This window comes from Lepisosteus platostomus, chromosome 9, assembly GCF_059453375.1.
Source record: "Lepisosteus platostomus isolate fLepPlt1 chromosome 9, fLepPlt1.hap1, whole genome shotgun sequence".
Classification (NCBI taxonomy): Eukaryota; Metazoa; Chordata; class Actinopteri; order Semionotiformes; family Lepisosteidae; genus Lepisosteus; species Lepisosteus platostomus.
Genome location: NC_142619.1, coordinates 19,465,509 through 19,482,293, shown reverse-complemented (window position 1 = coordinate 19,482,293; position 16,785 = coordinate 19,465,509). Strand labels below are relative to the sequence as shown.

At 37.1% G+C, this 16,785-nt stretch overlaps 1 protein-coding gene across 3 annotated transcripts in view; it reads left to right on the top strand.

Annotated features, from left to right (window-relative positions):
• Positions 1–16,785, top strand: part of frmd4a (FERM domain containing 4A) — a 283,776-nt gene that overhangs the window by 73,322 nt on the left and 193,669 nt on the right. Inside the window, exon 1 of one of the 3 annotated variants that reach the window (XM_088647133.1) lies at positions 6,743–7,231. The exons of the other annotated variants lie outside the window; for them this stretch is intronic. Within the exon in view, the coding sequence (XP_088503259.1) occupies positions 7,199–7,231 (33 nt within the window). The 5' untranslated portion in view covers positions 6,743–7,198. Of the gene's footprint in view, positions 1–6,742; positions 7,232–16,785 lie in introns of those variants that run through there. 3 annotated transcript variants of the gene reach the window in all.

The following is a 16,785-nucleotide window of genomic DNA, read 5'->3' as shown; positions in this document are numbered from 1 at the left end:
AGGTGCAACTTTTGTCTAAACATAATACTACTATAGCTCTTAAAATAATGACATTATTAAAAGACAATTATTGTTAACATTGTTTATATTAGTTAACCATGACTGAATAAAATACTTTTTCAAATGTATTCATTACCTTTTGTAATATTTCAAAAGCTAGAAGTTTGTTGTAGGGAAGGAATTTCCAAACTGGTCTGACGTAAATTGTAGTGCTTTGAGGGTGTCTTGTGTACAGTTGCGTTGCGTTCTCAGGTGGTGTGTCTGTAATTCTGGTGCTTGAATGTTCATGTTTCACAGATTTAAACAGCCAGCTTATCTGAGTCTGCAGAAGCACTCGGCTAATCTCACTTTCTGTAGCTCTTTAGTCCCATTTCCCAGTGCGTCGTTCATAGCAACTGCAGAAGAGAAGCTCACTTTATGCCAAGGCCTCTGCTAGCTTTAGAAGCAAACAGAATACCATATCTTAAAATTGCAAATCATGGTCTTCTTGGGGAGTACACTAGATTGATTGTCTGAAGACAACGGGAAGGCTGTTTTTTCATACTCATGAATTCATATTTGTATTTACCTTCGTGTGTTCTCTGCTTGTGATAGAAACTTACCCCTTACATGGACCTACAATAGGCACTTTAAATGTCAGAAAATAATTCATTTCCAGTTTATTTTCCAGTAACCCAATTAAGAAACTTCCAATTTCCCTAATTGAAAAATATGTTTCTCCTTCAAAGATGAGCAGAAAGTGATAATTCTGTAATGAGTTCTAAAGACGACCTGTACATGACACCTGACCAGATTGCTGTCCAGAATCTGAAAAGGTAGTAGCATTTTTCAAGTAAGAGGTTATCAACCATACCTTTCTACACAACATGATGTGGATCAGTTATGGTCACTTGCATTCATGACAGTCTACAATGGCATGCAAATTTCCACTTCTAATGAATATTTCACAAGCCCTACTTAAAACCCAGAGCAGATCCAATTATACCTTGTCTGTTAGTAAGTCATTTCTTATGAGGGGAAGTCTGTCCTAGTCTGTCCAACAAAGCAGGTTAATTGCATTAATACAATTAACCTTCACATATTACACTTCACAGAATTTTCCCTTTCAAGTCATACTCCCTTTAACACAATACATTGCCACAAAAAATAGTGTTACACAAGTGTAATAAATTGACATTGTAAAAGGTGTATTTCTGCAGCTACTCTATTGTGTGCAATATTACTAACAGTGGTTCAAGTAGGTCGCTGCATCAACATGCGTAGGCTGCAAAGTAACAAGTACAGGTTTATTCCATGCAGAAAAGAGAAGAAAAGAAACACAACATTTCAACCGTGGAGCCTTCTTCAGGCTAAAGATGTGTGTGTATTTCTGTAATTGTGTTATTGACATTTGTATCTACATGGTGTCATTCCACGTGATATCAAAGGTTTGAGATGGCTGTTTGCTTAACTGGAGTATCTGAATTTGTCGGGGAGAGCTAAAAGACTATGGGTCTGTTGTTTGTGTTGAAGCTCAGCATGTAATTGGTTATATAGTAGTACTGTATGACAGAATATTGGAGGTTTGAAAACTTAAGTCACAAAATGAATGAATGTCCATGAGTTTTAATTGTGCCACGGGTGGAAAGCAGAAATCGAGTGAGAAACCATGGGTTTTAATGTGCGGCTCTATCCAAATGTGAGTGCGTGAATACTGTGCCAGGCATTATGGTGGAGGATCATCAGGAGGTGACCTCAGGTCATACTGTAAGTGTCAGGTTTCATTGAAATAAGCTTCAGGCAAGTGTGTGCTTGGGCTTCATTTGCTCATTGAGTGATAGCAGTGGCAGCCAAGAGAAATCTCTAAGCTAAAAATCAAATGATACAAAAGTACATCCACTCTGCTTAATGATGCAGCGTGTGAAGCAGTCTAAAATGCTTGGCCCTGCCTTGCAAAGTAAAAGACCTTTCTTTCAGACCCTTCCTGTATGTCATAAGCCTGCAGAAAGCCACAGGCAATGGAAAGAATTAATTACAAGCTACACATAGGTGGCATTGTTGCTCAGGTTATCTCACTCAGTTTTTTTTAATTAGCCTTCCAAACTTGCTTCTGCTGTTTTGTGATGAGGAAACTGCACTGTTTGCCAGCTTTGCTTTGTATGACCATTGACATTTATCATGTTACCATATAAAATGTTTATACCTTGTGTTTTTTAGATTTGATGTAACATGGTGATGATAATAACAATAATATTTATAAAAGGAATTGTATTTGTATGGTGCTTTTCATCTCAAAGAGTCTTAAAGCATCTGTTACAGGGGACACATTCTAACTGCCACTAGATACACCCACCTGGCATGTAGCATCCATTTTGCACACAGCAGATTAGATGTTAAGGTGAGAAATCATTTAATTAATCTATTTTAGGGGTAGCCAAATTTAGAAAGTCTGAAGTGTAAAAGTGAGGACACTAAGGTTAATTCCCCTACTCTTACAGACAGTGGTGCAGAACCTTAAATGACCAAATAATTAGAACCTTGTTTTAATATTTCGTCTGAAAGATGGCACCTTCTGTAGCACAGTGTTCCCTGTCACTGCACTGGGTCCACCATCCATCCATTATCAGAATGCCACCTAGTTCTGGTAAGAGTGTGGCAACGCAAAGCCCAGCCAAGAAGCATAAGTCATTCCATTCCAGTACTGATCAGGTCCAATCTTTGTTAGATTCTAAGTTGCATAAACATCAGGCTACAAAGTTTTAATCCTGCAGCTCAAAATTCCACTGTTAAAAGAATATTATAATATTAGCAATTTGAACATTAATTGATTGACATTTTGTTTTATAAGGAGGCCCCCACGTCTGGTGGCAAGGACAGAGACATGTAGTTGAAGTTAACTTTTTAGGATGACGTTAAAAAACTAAGTAAAATAATAATTAAGAAAAGAGTTTCTCCTTAAAAAACAAAAATACTACTGGTATGCTTCCTGAATACTGCGTAATACTGTGTAATGCTATGAATGCCTTATTTAACTTGACACTAGTAATAGATAATAAAACTATTTTATACAATTTTCTGTGACGATACACGTTTGGTGACAGAAGGTGAAATATATTTGGTTAAATGCGTAAACTGCCTTTCTATTACAAGGTTGGTCTCTTAACAAAGATTTTGAATCTGAGATGTTTTCTACATGGAAACTCCCTTATTCGAGTAACAAATTCAGTCTTTAAGTAGGTCAGCCTCAGGAATAGAGAAAAAATTCAACAGCTTCTTATTAATTAGCAAATTACCTGTTTCGTTTTTTTTTAAATCAGTGAGCACAGTCATTGCTAAAGCATAAAATATTTGTTTGAAACATTTCTGCTTTTATGTTGTAGTGTCTGTGATATGCAGATAGTATGGGCAAAATAAATTCCTTAAGACAGTTGGGTTTCTTCTATCACAATTAAAATATAATAATACTGTAATGCTAATTAAATGAGTAATTGTAATTGTAATTGTAATTGTAATTAATTGTAATTAATGCTGTAAACCCTGTGTTGTCTGCAGTATTAATCCAATTCAATATTTTACTTGCAAACTAACATTGTAACATATTATTATATGCTACATATTATATTATATATTACCAGCAAATCAAAAAGAAAAATGAGGTGAAAAGGAAATTACCATATGTAGAAGATGAGGTGAATAAATAAAAGGTTTAAAATGTATATTGTCAGCAGTGTTACTAAGGAGACAGATGAGTTCAAAGGTTTTTATAATGGCCTTAGCAATTCACTTTGTACTGATGTTACCATAGCAACAGCCTGATGCTGCCTTTGGTAGAGCTGCTGGTTTAGACGGTCATGTGCTCCATGCTGATAATAAAAAGAACAGCTGATCTTGTCCTAATTGGCGGTATGGTGGCTATGCTGTAGGTTGCTACTGATATTTTTACATGGATTCCCTCCAGCTTTTACATTATTTGCCTACTTTTAATTGATTACTGTGATATTATACATGCAGTGGATACACAATTCTATTGAACACTGATTGAACAGTCAACTGCTCACACAAAATCATCCCGAACACCGAATCTAAAGAACAAAAACATAAACTTTTCTAGTATCATATTTCATATTATTATTGTATTAATTATTTTAGGAATTTCTCCTCTACTGAGTATGCATGTTTTCCTCAGCCTGTACATCATCTTCTCTTCAGTTAGAAGTTACCCAGTGCCCTCTCAGACATTGGGCACTCACTGATTCACTCTTTCCATTCGTTTACCAAGTGAGAGAAAACTCCGCTCGACTTACTGTGTTCCTTGGTTGCATACAACAGATCAAAAACAGATGGGGCTTTTATTGTCAAGTGACAGCTGAATGGCATCCCTCCTGTCTGGACACTCACTCTGCCCTGGTACTTGTCAGATTACAGCGTGGGTATTGACACCGGTGCTCTGCCTAATTCCCCAAAGAAGCCTGACACAGGATGTAAATTCGGGCTTTTGGGAAAAAAAATCTCTTTGACATTATTCACTGGTAGTGGTAGTGTTTCAGTAGGTAGTGTTTCAGTGTTTCATACATACACAGTTTAAGATTTGGGGAAGAAGAATTTGGGGAAGATTGCTTCCTCCAGTCAGATTTTTGCTTAAATGAGTTCACTTATGATAAAAGGTGGTGTACAGTATCTCATTTTGAATTCTCTAATCCCCCATGTGGTCATGTTAACCTTTTCTCTGTGGCAAGCATGGGTTTCTGCAAATGAATGGTTTTCAATCTGATTTTATTTTTTTATTTCTCTTTGCATCTTTGCTTTCGGTTTGCACTTATTTGTATACTTTATGGCTTCTAATAGTTAGTTGTGAGTTATACAAAGCTACACCGTCACTCCTGTTCAGTATTTTTAATGACTCTGAAAATCAATGATCTTTAGGTGTCCACAGTAAATCTTGGAGAAATGAGATTTAATTTTGGTCAAATTTGAGTCCCCACAGTAAGGCTTTAATTCAGTTCTACATACTGTATAGTAACAAACACTAAGAGTGCTTCAGCATTTCCAAGTTGTACGAATATACTGATCTCAGTGCCAAAGAACATCCAAATAGAATTTCCAAAAGTATCAAGTTAAACCACACTGATACAATAACACATACTGTTTCAGCAGTTACTATAACCTGGATAATGCAGAATACTTATTGCTGATTTTTACTATAAAGTAAAAATATTTTCATAAACAAAAACAGGTTGTTGATTTTTAAAGGACCTCTAAATGACTATAATAGTTACTATGGCATAGAAAGGGACAAAAGTCCTTACGGATCTGTCTGGGAAAGCCTGGGTTTTGAAACACCGCCCTGTCTTTTTTTTAAAGTAGATGCTGACTTTTTTTAAAAGTAGATCCATGGTATGATGACAAACAGCTGCCATTTTACATTTCGCATATGTTTTCATCACAACCTTTTAAAACAAAATAAGGGTGTTGGGCAATACACTCACAGCAGCGAATGAATAATTACATTCAGCCATGAGCTGAAACACAGAGGCAGTGCATAGTCTTCTTCTTTGTTCCCATTTTGCCATTGGAATGCAAGAAACAATGTAGGAGTTGAAAGAATGAGAGACAGTGCTAACTGTTCACTCAGTAGAGTTGCCATGTTCGTAGTTCTGTTTCTCCTCTCAGGAATAATGCTGGCTTGATTTACAGTATATGGGCATTCACCATTTGTTTAACAAGCATTTGTATTTCAAAACCTATTTGTTTCAGAATGTACTATTTCAGGAGGCAACTTCGGTTCCCCCAGTGGGAACCTTGTGAAGAAAATTCCTGCTTAAATTGGAAGAGCTCCCAAGAAGACAGAAGGCTAAAGTTAACAAGATGAAGCATGGGGACAAACCACTGCTGTAATAGAGTTTAGATCTCCTGATTTCTGTGGTGGATTGCATTCAAGGGTTCTTTCTAATCATAAACACCATGTACGGTAGAAGAGAATATTAAAAGATGACCTTATCAGGGTCACATGGCACCTCGCAATGTCTGGATCCTAACAAGCATCTTAAGCCTTTTAACTACCTTCTCTGTGAGCTTCATATGTATGAACTGAAGGAGGAAAGGCAGCCCCAGTGCTTGTTATGGGAAGGCAGGCTTTCGTGAAGGGAAGTGTCTTTGACAGTATGGAAATTTTGCAGTTAACACAGAAGCAGCGAGAAAACTCAAGGGAGAAGGTACACAGAAACCTTGCTGGGATGTATCTCTTCGTTATGTGACAGCAGTTGGCAAGAATCTGCAGAGAACCACTGTGAGTGAAATGTGTTGCTGTGGAACGTACCTGACGACTGCAACTGAAACTGAGCAGGAGGGAGGATCTGCTCGCTATAAATGTTTAGTGTCCTTTAGGCAGCCACGGTATTATAGTGATGATTTTAATAGTCTTATTTTCCTCTGTTGACTAGAAAGAGATTTAAGAGGATTTCTCCTAATACCCTGTCATGTCCATGCACTTTAAAACCTGCAGACAGCAGTGTCAAAAGACAGCTATTCCCATCGCTAACCTATTTCTTTTGCACATTTTTCTGTGTGTAAATGAAAAGGAGACCCTTTTATATTTGGTCAGTCTTCCTTTTTTTGTCATTTGGATTTAACAAATCATCTGGGCTTAATGGATTTACAACTGGAGGACCATAAATAACTGCAGCAAGGGTGACTAATGACAGACTTTGAATGCTGGTTAAAAAAAATGCTGGTGCGAAGCAAATAATTTAGGTTAGGGGGGACAGTGAGTCATGCACAGTTCAAGGAGAAAATAAAGAGATCAGGTTGCGATTGAATAAAAGTCCTTCTTTTGTTCGGGGAAACAATTGAACCTTGCCAACACCTTCAAGAGGACCCTTGTGACCTGATCACAAGGGTTTGGACTAGAAAGCCCTTTCTCCTTGGTTTTGAATGAACTGCGCGGAAAGGCTGGGGAGCGCTTGTCACTGAACAGAGAACAAACGTAGCTGGGGGCAGAATGTGCAGAGAGACGCACAGAAGACTGTTCCACCAGAAGTGGTGTGCTGTAGCTGAACGGGGGATTTAAGTTAGGCAGATTCTCTATGTGCACGGCACATGTAAATGAAGGAGATCACGCAGAGGGGGTTTTGTTGTGGCATGGTTCTATTTGTGTGAGGATGCTTGTGTATCGCAGAGGCACATAAAGGATACTAAGGTCTGGAATGAAAAAGAAGCCAAAATGGAAGGACTTCTTTCGCCAATGAGAACGAAGGTAGGTTATAAAAAAAAAACTTAGCTTTTGGTGCTGCTAGGGGTTACTGGAAAGAATGCTTGAGAGCAGGGGATGTTTCCTGTGAAAGGCGAGTCTCAATCTGTTTCTTGTTTGCCCAGATATGGCACTCAGAAGACCTCAGGTTTCAGACAGAGTATCTTAGCAGGGGTGTTAGCAGGGGAAAAATAGATTGTTGTTGTTTTTTTATTTCTCATCTTTTTTTTTCTTTCATTCTTGAGAACTGGGTGCCTGAAGAAATAGCAAAGCCTCTTATGTGTTGCCTGTGGATGTGTCAGTAGTTTAACCTCAAAAAGCTTCAAAGAATTGCTGGCAGCTGTTTTTACTTTCTGGAGTGAGCATTTTAGTCATACCTACATTATTTACTTTTCAGATGAAAGAAAAAGCAAAGATTTTTGTTAGAAAATGATGTGAAATTAAAGCTACTTCAAAAATTGCCTGAAGGACTTTTTTTATTCAGGTTTAGTGATAGACAATTGCTTTGATACAGTATTGCATAATTATATAAGCTTAAATACAAAACTGACTTAATATACAATACCAGTGCCCTAAAATAATGTACTGTATGGTATTTTTTTATTTCTTCATTAATGTTAGTTTACTTTCCATTTCATAATGTTGGAGAAGTTCACTTCGAACTATGCTTTTAAGTGTTTTTCTGTTTCTGAAGGATAATTCCAATTTTCTAGGCTACAAATAAAAAAAACCTCACCCCTCAAGTGCCAGAACTGTCCTGTCCTTATTAATTCACTTTCTTGCCTGTTGGTACATTTAGGCACACTCTCATCACTTAGAAATGCAAACTATAATATGTATAAAACAAAATTGGTTTCATTCAAATAATGTAAGATATTCAGTTCCAGTAATAAAATTTAAGTAGAAAATGAAATAGCAAGCATTGCTAATTCATTTTGGAGTAATAAATATGCATATGTTTGTGTTCCAGCCGACAAAATATGTTTTGGTGGCCAGATAAAATGGGTTTTTAATGTTGTCATTATGTTTGCAAGAGCTGCCCACCAGTATGCTGGTGTGGATTTTGGGATGATTAATGTGCTGTGTGCTTTGCAATATACAGTGACGTCTTCTGCTGGGCTTTGTAACTGCATGGTTAAGATTTCTCTGGAGACAAGCTGCTAATTCAACTGTGTAGGAGCAGTGTGCTATTAGAACAGTGTGCTACAAGCCGGGTGTTGGTGCTGTCTTATGTAGTGTTCATGATAACACTTCATTATTATGTTTTCAATTTAGAAGAAAAAAGATGGTTTAGAATTGATACAGTAGTTCCAGTGCCCAATACTGTGATTATTCCAGCTGACTTCAGAATTTTTAAACTGATCTAGTCTTCACAGGTTTACCATTTGTAGCCCACCAATCTAGAATGATGCCTTGTACAAAATAACAAGGAGCAGGTGTGGCAGACCCCAGAAGTCTTTTCTATGGCGGAAAAGTGCTTCAGCCTTGGTCTTTTCGGATTTACTCTTGAGTATTAACACAGGAAGAATACGCAGACCCCCACACTTAATTTGATTGAGCACTTAAAATCATATAACCCCCAACGGGCTGATTGATGTGGCTACTGTGTCCGAGGATGAAGGTTTGCTGGACAGTGCAGCTCGGCTGGGATGCTGTTTGTGTGTCATTGCTCTGCAGCCAGTGCGGGCTAAAATCACTATTAGCAGGCACTCATAGTTAATCCTCGTTTGATGGCTTTACAGAATTATCTCACATGATTTCTCTCATATAAACTTTTTGGAAGTTAATCTAAATCAGGTACAGTAAATGGCCTTTTCCCAGGCTATCCGGTGATCTGTTATGGAGAAGCTAACGTCTGACAAACACTTACAAGAATACCTGGAACAGTGTTCTCTATGTGCTCTGCATGCAAACCAAATCATGAAAAGCTTTTGGCTTGCCCTAACTGTCTTCAGAGTGCTTCTGAAATAACCTGAGAGATCTCTTCTTATTCCGAGCTTTTCCAGATAATGACATTCAAATCTCACACTAAGTTAATCATTTTAGAAGACAGCAGCTACAGTTTAAAAAAAACTGACTGTGGATTTTGTTTAATCTCTGGGGAAATACTATTTATAACAGGAAAAAGAAAAATGTCATTGTGTATTTTTTTACTGGAAATGTGTAGTACAGTATATTCACATAGAGTATTAACAGTTTATTCTAAACAGAAACCCCAAACCCTGACTGAAGGATTGAATTAGGAATGGGTCCACATTGACACTAGCATTTACCAAGATTGGCCATTGCCTATTTACCTGATGATCTTCATTTATCACTTCTTTGTTCCAACTCAGAGGACAATTTGTACAAATCTAAAGATTATCTGGTTATTGTACATGTTTAAGAGGTGTTATGTCAAAGCAATGACATTGAAATTATGTGGAGGTTCCTAGAATGGTTTTGCAATGCATTGTATCACCACATATGTATGACATGATTACAGTACTGTTTACCTTTTGTTATTCAAACCATCTTCTAAAATTGTTTATCTGTCTCTTTAGAACATTATCTAGAACATATAGTAACAGCATACAGTCAACCTTGAAATTGAAAAATTAGTGGCAGGGTAGTTTTGAACCTGCTTAGTAGTTTTCAGGATGTACAGCAGAAAAGTAGCAGCATTTTGTCAGCTGATGAAATTAAGTTTGAATACCAGTTCTCAACACAGACCTGAGGATTCCCTTTATGGGGAAAGCAGAGTACTGTACCCCTTTTGTTCATTTTTATCTCGTGAAGCCAACTGTCCCCCTATGATCCTTTAAATTCTCTCACTAATTATGCAGCTATTCATAGCTGATTTTAGGAAAATACTGATACTACTGGTAAGCAAAGGAATAAAATGATTTAATCAATTCAGAAATATTGGCAATTTGAGCAAGACTGAAGGGAAATTCACTGGGGTTAACACCCCTACTCTTGTCAGCCCCAACATGGGATTTTTATTAATCCAAAGGTCCTTTGTCACCATATGGGGTAGTTGGCTTAGGAATTCTGGTACAGAGACTAGAGTGTCACCTACTCTTGTCCTCCATCACCACATACGGTAGTAGACTGGATTTCCTTTACGGCCTCCCATCTCTGGATCGACTAAGGTCATCACTACATAGATTCTAAACACTGATGAGATAAGCCAGTAAGGCAGTAAATCTTCTACATCCAGGACATCCCCTCCATCTCAGTGATGATGATATATTGAGTATAACATGGCTTTAAAGACCAAATACTCAGCATTTAGGCCTTCCTCCTGCAGCTTCCCCAGAACATGAAAACACCCAACCTCAGCCATTCGGCTACCTCTATGATCCTCTCTCAGGGGGAAAAAAGCAACTGATTCAGGTTCTCCAAATGTCTAAAAACAGAGCTCCATCCATTCATTTTCAATAATCCCTTACTCCAATTCAGAGCTGCAGTGAGCCAGAGCATAACCAAGGCAGACCGTGGGTACGAGGCTGACACCTTAGATAAGAGTCCGGTCCATCACAGGGCATGATACTGCAGATACAGTATGTTTTAGATTTTGGGTTTTCATGTTCATGTGTATTTGGAATGCAGGCAGTAGGATGGTTTAATATTCAACAAAAACATGCAGGTGTCGTTAGGACAACCCCAATAACAATTTGTCCTAATTCCTGGTTATTGTATTTAACAATACCACTACTAATAATACTTCAATGCATTATACAATGGTTTTCATCTCAAAGAGTCTCTTAAGTGATTTATACTTGGAGGTGACCCAGTACAAAGGAGAAATAGCTTCACAAATTGAACTAAGTGGAAACATTAGAAAGATCAGATTGTAAAACCCCACAGTGGACGTTAGCCAGGACAACGGGGGTAAAACACTTAGCATTTTAAAAAGTGCCATGAATCATTAATAATAGGTGTAGCTCTGGTCTTCTCCATCAGAATTTGATAACATCTCATTTAAGATCTTCACTGAATGATGGCCGTTCCTATAACACAGCATCCGGGGTCACCAAACTAGGTCATTTGTTTGGACATTGTGGAGCAGAGTGAAGAGTGCCACCTACTGGTCCACAAACACCAGTTGCAGCAGCAACCTAATTTTCCTTATTTATGTAAACATTTCCCAATACATACACTATGATTATGAATATCTTTTAAGCACTTTTGTATTTGACTTTATAGACTAAACTGTTAAGTACAGTACAGTAGCTACAATACTTAAAATGTAACAGTTTGATTAGATTATAAATACAAATACTTCATAAGACACCATCAATTTCAAGAAGCATTGGCAATAACATGTTTTTAAGAAGTTTTTTTATATATACATAATTTTGCCATCAGTTTGCATGACCCACTTTTTCTGCATTCCTTTTAATCTAATCAGGTTTTTTTGTTCATATAGCTTCAGTACATATAGTTCCCTACAACTTTTTTATAGCCCCTATGAAATCTGAAGAAAAAAACTTTACACAACAAACAGATTTACATAATGTATAATGTGTTTTCCTTAAAAAAAAGAGAAATATTATACTGTAATTGTAATAACATTGCCCGGAGCAGTCGAATCTGTCAAACATAATTAATATAAATTCAGGGTCATATTTATTCACACAAAGGTCATGTTTATTCTAACCCATATAGCTTTTAAGTCTTCTTCTGACATGGATTGCTGACAAGATGCCTCCTGTAGTGTGCAATGAGGTTATCTCTCTTCTGGGAGGACATTTTTGTCCATTCCTGCAGGCAAAATTGATCTAGGCTTTTCAGACCCTTTGGTTTCTGTTGTTAACTACATTCTTGAGTTCAAACTACAGAGTTTGATTTGATTGAGATGCAGAGGTTGAGATGGGAACATTTATTTTATGTGTGGTCAATCATTTCTTTCTGGATTTATATAAGTGCTTTGGATAAATTTAATGCTGGAATGTCCACCCAAGATAGAGCTCTTTGATGGGGGACACCAGGTTTATGTAAAATATCTTGGCACATGTTGGAGTTCACTCTTCCAAATATTATCTTCAACTGTTACCTTTAGATGTGTGGCTGCCTCCTGAATCTCTTGTCTTAAAGCCCAATACACTTGTTACGAAGCGTTTTTCAGGACCTCAGACAGCAGAATCCAGAAGGGAGTGAACAGACACGAGGAGGAGACGAGGAACTGGGCTGGTAGATGAACAGGGGGCGTGACCAGTGTGCACTGGTGCTCGGGGGGGGGGGGGGTGGTCCAGGCAAACAAATCCGAGGAAGTCTGTAGGGAGAAAACCAGGGCGAAGTCCAAAAGTCCAAAAACAATCGTGACAACACTCCTTTAAAAGGCATCTACAATGTATAGTTCTAGAGGCATTGCATTGCCAAAGACCAGAATTTTAATATGAATTTATTTTTGTTGATTTTTTTAAATGAATGTTTAGAGATGTGAATAAATGTGACCCTCCTATTTTCTAGAATTCAATTAATTATGACAAATGTGGCTTTGCTCAGGGCATTTCTATTACAATTACAGTATAACATTTTAGTTTTTTTTTAGGATGGAATCATCCAATGCATGACTCATTCTGTTATATGATATGTTTTGTTACTATATCACAGAGGGTTAGAAAAATCTGGAGGGTATTTTATTGTGTTCGTTGTTGTTCTGCTGAATCTATGGTTTATTACAATTTGGTAGAACTAGAAAAGATATCAATTAATTATACATAAAGAGGTTATTGTGTTTTACTGTGTGCAGCAATAGACTGTCTGGACTTAATCATGGGTCTTGTTAATGCATTTATACCTTGGGATTTACATAATTGACTAATAAATCTTAATGTGGTTTCTCCAATGTAAGGCAATGTAATGATGAACAGGATCTGCATTTAACCAAACACTGTAGATCCTGTTATCACTTTATCCTTTATTTTAAAACACAGATCATCTAAACCTGAACCACAGAAAAAGCCAGAGCTCTTGTTTATTTTAATTATCAATCATTTGAAAGGGTGTCGTTAACCTTATTATAAGCTAACAGCATTTATAATCATATTAAAATTTAATTTAATCTGTTCTTATATAGCTCACTCAATGTACTCTTGTGTGGCTACCAAAATATAATTAGACTGGTGTACATTTTAATGACATATTTGAAGTTGAATCTTAATAGTATGAATGCAGAATATAGCACATTGTGAAATCAACGGCAAAGAAAAAATGCATTGTTATTTATGTCCGTTGTGTAGCACAGTATGAATGCACAGATTAAGCCTTTCTCTGGACTTTTTTATCTCATTTATCTGGAGAGGTCAATGATTATAATGTACTGTACAGCATCTACAGTACATGAACCATTCATCAAAACCATTCAGGACATGAAGAGATGGAATTTCTTTTATCAAATCTAAATAGTGACAAATTAACATTATTAAAACAGGTGTTGAAAGAAAGGAATCCTGAAAGACTAGTTGCCTTTTTTGCATTTACTTTATTCATGCCCATTCATTACTTTATTCATCTCACAGTCCAATGACACAATTCTAGGCTGTGCATTTACAGTATATTATACAGCTTTGCACTGACTTATCCTGGAGTCTCAGATTTAATGGAGACTTTAAACTGACAGCACATGGTATCTTTTACATTCTGTATCGTATGTTCTTAGCTGTGAAGCAGCACTGTTATGTTATCAAATACAATATTTTACACTACAATAAATCCATTGATCTATTAAATTTATTTCACTTGCTCATGTTAACTGTTTTACTACGCATTAATCAATTTAATCAAGCTACAAAACATCTTTACCAATTGAGCAAACAAAAACACAGTCAGGACTTAATTCACAGATAAAGCAAAGTATTCACTCCAGTTAAAACTGGATTACTGGAGTGTAATCAATTGTAACAGTTCCATACTGTACTGTATATTTGTTTCAATGTAATTAGAAATATAGTCAGCCACATTTTAAATTGAGTGTTTGTTTTTAAGTGAACTTTGACTTTTATAGACAATTAATTACGAGTTCGAATACATTACCTCCTCTGTTGAATTTGGTGAACACTAGGGACAGTACAGTGATATCCTGTTCTGCAGTGCTACCTTGCAACTCATGGTTCCTGGGTCTGAACCATAGGGTTCAGGATCGGGGTACTCTGTGTGTGCTGTTTGCATGATCTCTTCATTGTGGTTTTTCTCCAGGTGGTTTATTTTCCTTCCATCTTCAAAAGACAAGTTGGTTAATAATGTGTGTCTCTAAATTCTGTGTGTATACTGTATGTGTGAATGCCCTACTATCCCATCAAGGGTGTATTTCTGCCTTTAACCCAGACATAGGCTCCAGCTTGCCCCAAGCCTCACCAGGAATGAGCAGCTTTGTGATGTTGGATGGATTGGTTCCACTAATGACACATACCTGTAGAGCAGCCCTAAAATGTTATGGTAAAGGCTTAGACTTTGTAAGCTACTCCAATATTGGACTGCCACCATTCCTCCTACAAACAGTGCCAGATTAGTGAACCTAAATATTATGTTTAAGTCTAAAGACAAGGACTAGTAAGACATGGAGGATGATGCACAGTATTGTAGTAAGGATATTCAATTAGGGGAGTAAGTACCAAAGGTAACAAGTAAAAGATGCTATGCTAAAACTACACAATGCACTAGTAAGACCTACAATAGTGTATATCATTTTGGTCACAATTGATACTTTTCCATGTTCAAGCTAATGTCCAACATTGATGGGATACGAACTGATTCTTAGGCCTATACAGAAAAGACTACATTCTTAGGTTCTTAATTTCTTCTTTAACATGCAAAATCCATCCAGTAACCTATCCAAAAGTGTTTTTCTCTTATGACTCTTGGTATTTTGGTATAGTAGCAATTCAGTTTTTTATATTTACTTTCATTACTAGCTGCTCAGTAATGACTATTGGTACTGTCAATTCAGGGGAATAGAATAATGTACAATAAAAGAGAGGGCATTGCTAATATTTGGTTGTCATTGTGCTATATTCAAGGTATATTAGTATATATGACAAGTATATGGTCTCAGAGGAATTACATACTGTATGAAAATGTAGATGATGGAAAAATATTGTTAACATTGTACCCTAAAAGAGATCATATCAAAATCAGTATTAGTAAGGAATGGCAAGACTTAATATCCCCCTGAAGACCTTGGTTTACATCTGGCTTAGGTATGGGTACCAGATGGTTACATTATCACCAGACAGACTGAGGCATTGAGGGCTTTACAACCTCCACACCAATTCACTGAAGTACTGAAGCTACATTATGCCAATTGCTAACTGTAAAACCTGGACTGTCTTAGCTTGTGCCAGTTAATTTGGAGCCATCTGGTTTCACTCTTTTTGGGTCATTAGGAAACAAGGTGGTGTTAGCTGGTAGTTCAATATAAACCTTTGTATGAATTACAATACTCTCCCACAGAGTATTGCATCTTTGTCATTTTTACTGATTCTTTTGAAAATGCAAGTCAGGTGCCATTGGCACGTATCGGAACCATATGTTAACTTAGCACTGACTAACTGGCTAACCAGAGTTAACTGGTGTCCACTTTAGCAGCCAGTGTTGAGTATGTCTAGTAGACTGATCAAGGTCTGATTGATTGACGTTATTCAAACACATTTAATTAGAATAAAAAATGACTTCACCAGATCAGTGAGTTTACCAAATGCTTGCCAGATTCTGTTACTCTCTTCATATATCTAAGAGGCCATAAATGACTGTAGAATGATGCAATGTAGTGAACGTGGAATCAAAAGCAAACTTATCAGCTAATTAAAGCTTGTCTCAAAAACTAAGAGAACCTTTTGTCAAGATAAAATTAACATTATACAATAAACAAAGACCACAGACCATTGATGTGACACTGTCTTCTTCATGGTCTGGCTCACATGATGGATGGATTATATAAGACAAGACAGATAGGCAAGTGAAAAGCAATCTTCTTTCATTTTATGGTGCAATGTGATACTAAATCACCCTGATGGTCTTATTGCCTCAAACATCATGTGCATTTACAGAAAGTAGTCTCTCTCACAGAAAACAGAAAGTCTGTCAGATGAACTAGGAGATGAAACTTTGAGTTATATAATCCTGTAAGGTGTGTGTGTTCTAGATAAAGTGTCCTCTTCATACACTGTAGAACAAGTGGCATATTCATGGATGTCTTAAGTAAAATTAATGATTTGCATTCGCTCAACAAGCTAGCTTTGCTAGGTTAAGAGATAAGATCACTTTATTAGCCATATACAATTTCTTGCATTAGGAATTTGTATTTATCCACATTCCCCAGCTTGCTCTCCATGAGACATACAGACAGAGAAATGCTTGGGGTCAGAGTGCAGGGCCAGCCATTGTACAGCACCCCTGGAGCAGGTGGGGTTAAGGGCTTTGCTCAGCCGCCCAACAGAGTAGGATTCCTCTACTTGCCACAGGATTTGAACCAGCAACCTTGCAGCCACAAGCACAGATCCTTAGCCATAGCGCCAAAGCGCCACCGATCCGCCCCTTTGGTTATTGTTACTTAGGTTATTGGTTACTTCAAA